This window comes from Charadrius vociferus, unplaced genomic scaffold (genome assembly GCF_000708025.1).
Source record: "Charadrius vociferus isolate BGI_N301 unplaced genomic scaffold, ASM70802v2 scaffold259, whole genome shotgun sequence".
Lineage (NCBI taxonomy): Eukaryota > Metazoa > Chordata > Aves > Charadriiformes > Charadriidae > Charadrius > Charadrius vociferus.
Genome location: NW_009661368.1, coordinates 4,167,745 through 4,173,210, shown reverse-complemented (window position 1 = coordinate 4,173,210; position 5,466 = coordinate 4,167,745). Strand labels below are relative to the sequence as shown.

Here is a 5,466-nt window from a genome sequence, read left to right as displayed (position 1 = left end):
AAGGTGTCCCTGGGGAGATGATGGCAGTGGAGCTGCTGCTGCTGGGTTTCTGCTGCAGGGTGGGAGCCTGTCCCATCTCATGAGCTGCCCCAAAATGAGCACCGATGCCCTTAGTCTGTAATGAGACTGAAAGCTAAATGCTCACCTGTCAGAGACATCAGCTGTTCGTTTGGCAAAAGCAGCAATTTGGAGACTTCCAGGCAAATCTATGGAATAAAGAACAAAAAGAGAGGTGGTAGACGAAGATGGGGGTCTGCTGACATCAAGTGTCCCCCAAATGCATCTGATGCGGTCATCCCTGTCAGCCAGGCATGTGGCAGCCAGGAGAAAGGGGGTGGCAGCATTCGATGACCATGGGACTGCTGCTCCTTGCCCCGCGTGTGGGGCTGTAGGGGAGACCTGGCAAAGCACCAGGTTGACTTAAAGTGCTTTAATTCTTACAGAATTGTACAACTGTGTCTTCTCCTGTCTCATGGGTTTACAAACTTTTTGTTACCTTGTCGACGTTAATCTCCTTGTCCACATCGGAACTAGAGGACTTGCTGGATGAAAACAACAGAATGGAAGAGGTTAGGTGAGGAGCAGCTCAGCCAAGGGTAGGTGAGCATCTTTTATCTGACCCAAAAGGCATCTAGAGACGGTAATAGCACTACTTTCTATCCTCTATTAAGCTACAATTACAAGTCAGAATTCTAAAACGTTGAAGAATTGACGTTGGACTTGTATCAGAAATGTTTCTGCTACACTACTTTAAAAGATACGCTCCTTTATGGGAGAATGAAACTCTCTTGAAATGGAGGAAACCAACCTTGTAAGCAGAACAAAGTTCTTCCCGTGAATATAAAGCTTTTGTGCTAACCTTTGTAAGCTTTAAGGGCAGTAAGTGGATCTTAGTCATGCCACCTTCCTGCCTAGAAACACTTGTGCCTCAGTATCTTCTTTTCCCCTGCTACCCAGATCCCATAAGAAAGAAAACCGCGGGGTCAACCTTTCCATCTCCTCGGTGCTCTGCATCTCCTCCATGCTGGTTTTGCAGCCAGAGGTCACCATCTCCAGGTTCCCTTCAGGGTTCATTTCCACATGGAGGTCAGACAGGATGGACAATCTCATCACCTTGGTGGTCGAGCTGTGCCAGGGAAGGAGAGGTGGAGGCTGGAGCACCGGGGCTGCTCCCGGTCCCGGCTCCCCCTGCTCCCGCAGGCAGATGGTGATTGCTAGATGCGGCCCCATCACTCTGGCCGCAGAGCTGCTTGAGCTGCTTCCAGCCCCGCAGCCCCAGCACTCACGGGGCGGGTGTGATGCTGAGGTCCACATCGATGCTCAGCCGCAGCCCGGTGTCAGGGATGAGTGTCAGTGACAGCTCAGCAACTTTGACGGAGTTGATTTGGTTCCTGCTGGAGCAGAAATGAAGGTGTCAGGAGACCAGCACAGACTAGTGGGTGACCCCTGGCTGTTCTCATGGTGGGCAAACCCCAAAAGTCCATGAGATCTGCACAGTGGCTTGATAAATCAGTGCCCTGAGGGTGATGCTGGTGTTGCTGTCCTTAGACCCCAAAGGAGGTGCCAGGAGCTTGTTCCTAAACCGCTCTGGCAAACAGCCGTTTTAGTCTCCAGGAGGATTTTTGCCCTTGCTGGCAAAATGCCTTTTGTGATGATATTCAAAGCGCTCCAGCTAAACACCAGCGTGAACCAGTGGTACGGTAGCAAAGCCTGGGCAAGGCAGAGCCGCGGACTCACCTGCTGGGCTTTGGGGAGCTGAGGAACAGGTCTGGGACTGTCATTAGGTCCTGCCTGAGGACTGCCTCTGCATGTGGCTTTGAAACTTCAGCAACTGTAAAATAGGGCAGATATTTTGTGAGACCATCTGGAGCTTGTGGTCTGATGGACAGGCTGCAATCCGCCCAGGCGACGCACTTCCATCCATTACTAATCCCCCCTCTTACTAGTTATAGAAAGGGGATGGTGAAAGTGAGCTGTTAAATGGCTCATAATAAGTTTCTGGTGACAGTATTCAGTATTTCATCACCAATATGAAAGACGCTGCTGCCTCCCCTCCCTGTTGACGACGTGGGAGATACGGGGTCTGGACTTACAGTAGTTCAGTCCTGATGGGGTGAGGATGCCCCCGCAGTCGGGTGACCTGGTGGCATGAGCGGGGACCAGGAGGCTCAGGAGGATGCTCAGGGTGCGGAGGTTGGCCATGACGGCGCCTGGAGGAAGAGGGCAGCCGCAGCAGCTCGGTCAGAGCAGAGTGGCCATGGCCCGGCCACCGAGGCACGGAGTCACGGTTGGGAGCCACAGATCCGCTGCCGGGTGGGGTTTGTGGTCCCGAGCTTGGCAGCATTTATGCAATAACAAGGCATAGCTCTCATGTAGTGCCTGGGGATTTACGGGCACTAACAGAAGGCTCAGCCTTGAAAACGCCCTGCAAGTATGCGAGCTGGAGTGGCGCTTGCAGCAATGCCGTGCCTGCTGAAAAGCAGATAATGGCCTACAACTGGTGTAAAATTAGCAAATAATGAGGAGCTAGAATTAGTGGAGGAACAAATAGAAGTTATGGAGGAGGCTAAAATCAAATAAAAAGGTGAAAGCGTTATTTGCCTCTCTGAAAAACATTTGGGAATTGTTTATAATGTTTGTAATGCTCTTACAATATTAAGAAAACAAGTAATTCGGAAAGTTTAACCTGCAGAAAAGACATATTTATATCACTCTTTGCAGAAAGTGGAATTCTGACCAGAACTGACCCTTACAGAGACATCCCAAAGTAAGTACAAGCAAAGCCTATATCAATCTATTCAGTTTGCAAAAGCGTCTTTACCTTTCCTGGCCAGTCTTCCCATTCTTCTAACTCAGTCCGTGTCTTGCCGTGGCTGCACCAAGGCTTTGTGCTGGCTTTATATACCTTCACAACCAAGGCTGATGGGGCAGAAATTGGCAAAGAGGGCTGGAAACCAGGACATTGGGTGGACACTTTGTTTTATATAGCATTTTTATTGTTTCCCCATATACCTGATTACATTGGCCGTTGACCTAGCGAGGTGAACAGCAGGTGCTGGGGCAGCTTGCCTTCGTTGTGGGGTTACTGAGGAGCACAAAGAAAGGTCTCTGGGTGGAGGGTGCCAAGAAATCAAACATTGCTAGAAAGTGACCATCGGTTTCTTTGCTCTGCAGCCATGCTTTCTTCTGAACACCACAGGGACAGCCGCTGCCATGTCCACACCAGTGAGAAGCTGCTGTGGTTTGTGTTGCTCTCCCAGCTGGGTGGCTCAGACCAGAAGGGATGAGACCTGCACGTGTCACGGTGAAGGCGGCCTTGGCAACAGAGCAGGGATGCCCTCCATTTCCTTGAGGCCTGGGTAAGTCTGTTGAAGGCAACAGGAGTGTTTATGTTGGGTTCAATGAGTTTTAGACCAGACAAGATCAGGTATCTCCTCTGACCTCCAGAATGGCCCATGTGCAATAATTTCTTCCTCTCTTTAACCCATTCCTAATCAAAAGGCACTGGCAAAATTTATTACAACTGGTAGAAAAAAATGGTGGGTGATGTCCACCACCTTTGATAATGTCTCTACAAGCAGTGAAAGCATTCATGGAAGGGAGTAACAGTCCCTCTCCTTCCTCTGCTTGGGGTCCATTGTGTTCTCCTGGCTTCCTTTTGGCCTGGAGGACAGAGCGTGGACTACCTGCAAATGCCATGTGAGCGCATCCTCCGTGCTCTCACCCAGCTCTCCTTCATGCTCTGTGTTCTGACTTTCCCCCCCCGCCCCCCATTCCACCCCTCCCCCCCCTATATTTGTGATTTCAACTTTGAGGCATGAGCAGTCTTCCAGAGAGGGTTGAATCGCCCATTTTGGTCTGAATCCCTTGGCAATGGGATAAGGTGTTCAGCACTTGTTGAAACACCTGCTGCCTGGGGAGGCAACCATTGTCCTTTGTGCATTGGCAAAGTGAGTTATTGGGCGCTGGTTCCAGGTGCATCTTGACATGCTCAAAGCCTTTGGCTCTCACCGGCGTTGCTCCGCTTTCCTCCTCAGCATGACAGAGAAATGCCAAGAAGAAAAGCAGAGTTTCAGCCACATTGTGTATTTCCATTAAAGGCATCCAGATAGCAATGTCAAGAGAAAACATGAAGATATATGTCTAGCAGCCCACCGAGGGAGAACAGGATTTACACTTCTACGCTGATGTATGCAGCCTATTTAGAGGCAAGAAATGTGTTCAGAAAAGTAAATCCATTGAGAAGGTTGTAACCTGCAGACAAGTGCCCTGGGGCTGTGGGAGGTGTTTCATGTCATCTGACATCAATAGGGACACACATACAACCTAGAAAAGTCTCTGAGAAATAAGTCTTCACTGTGTTTTAGAGCAGCAGTTGGAAATTGGCCCCTGTTAGGCCTCGTTCCAGCATAGGTCATCTTGGAAGCTCTTCCCGAAGCAGTACAGGAGATTTATCCGTGGAGTATTATTATCCTTTACAGCACTGCAGGGGTCTGGGGACAAGCTGCCGGGAGGAGGTGGCACTGTGGTGCTTAGAGGGGCTCGGGCAGGGGCGTTGGACTAGATGATCTCCAGAGGTCCCTTCCAACCCTGACCATTCTGTGATTTTCTCTTCCTGAAGAGCTGTTCTGGACCTAATGATCCCTGTGGAGGCTTAATTAGATGTCAACTTATAGCATAATGGCTGGTCAAGTTACTAGTACAAAAGTGTCTTTCTGGCATAGCGTGTTCTTTAACGGGAGTTATCTATAAATCTTACGCTCCTGTTAGATAAGGTGTAAATCTCCCTGTCTGGGCTTAGCAGAGAGCCACCGAGTGTATCGCTGGGAGGGAGGTGATGGCAGATTAAACCTCATGACACATTTTATACAGAAATGAAGAGAAGAAATAAATTACTCTGTGCTGCAGGATCCCACTGGGGTGAGCTCCCAGAGCTGGGTCCTGGGTGGGATATCCAGGAGGGAACGGTTGAGGATGCCTTGGTGGCCACTAGCCCCAGCTCAGGCAGGGCTAGTGCATGGGTGACCACAGTGACAGCAGCAGTGTGGCCAGCCTGCAGGATAGCTTTGTGTGGCCTGTCTGCAGTCTGGTGGGACACATGGCTCTTCTGCAGCGGGATGGAGCTGGGGCTGAGAAGCCCATTCTCTGGGCAGGTGACAGTTCTTCTCGGCCTCACTCCAACCCTGCTGAAACCAGTAAGAACACTAGTGAGATCATTACAATTTCCAGTGGGTTCTCCAGCAGCTGATCCCATGCCCACCCCTGGCGTCTGCACAAGCTCGACCAATGAGTGAAAGCCACTCATTCCAAGAGCTCAGTTACGTATCTCCAAAAGCAAAACTTACCATTACACATCTTAGATTTCTCCTCGCTCCCACTTCTCTCTGGACCATGTAATTAAACGGATCAGGTTTTTCTCTTTCAGACTTGACGTGCAAGTCTCCGTTGGCTTATCCTGGGCGTTGA

At 50.2% G+C, this 5,466-nt stretch overlaps 1 protein-coding gene across 1 annotated transcript in view; it reads right to left on the bottom strand.

Annotated features, from left to right (window-relative positions):
• The window catches only part of BPIFB2 (BPI fold containing family B, member 2), a 6,042-nt gene extending 3,199 nt beyond the window's left edge, over positions 1-2,843 (bottom strand). Inside the window, exons 1-7 of the mRNA XM_009893531.1 lie at positions 2,822-2,843; positions 2,094-2,210; positions 1,738-1,831; positions 1,287-1,391; positions 989-1,126; positions 497-542; positions 146-206 (exon numbers count right to left, since the gene is read on the bottom strand). Coding sequence (XP_009891833.1) covers positions 146-206; positions 497-542; positions 989-1,126; positions 1,287-1,391; positions 1,738-1,831; positions 2,094-2,210; positions 2,822-2,843 — 583 coding nt within the window. The remainder of the gene's footprint in view (positions 1-145; positions 207-496; positions 543-988; positions 1,127-1,286; positions 1,392-1,737; positions 1,832-2,093; positions 2,211-2,821) is intronic.
• Positions 2,844-5,466: the final 2,623 nt, after the last annotated feature.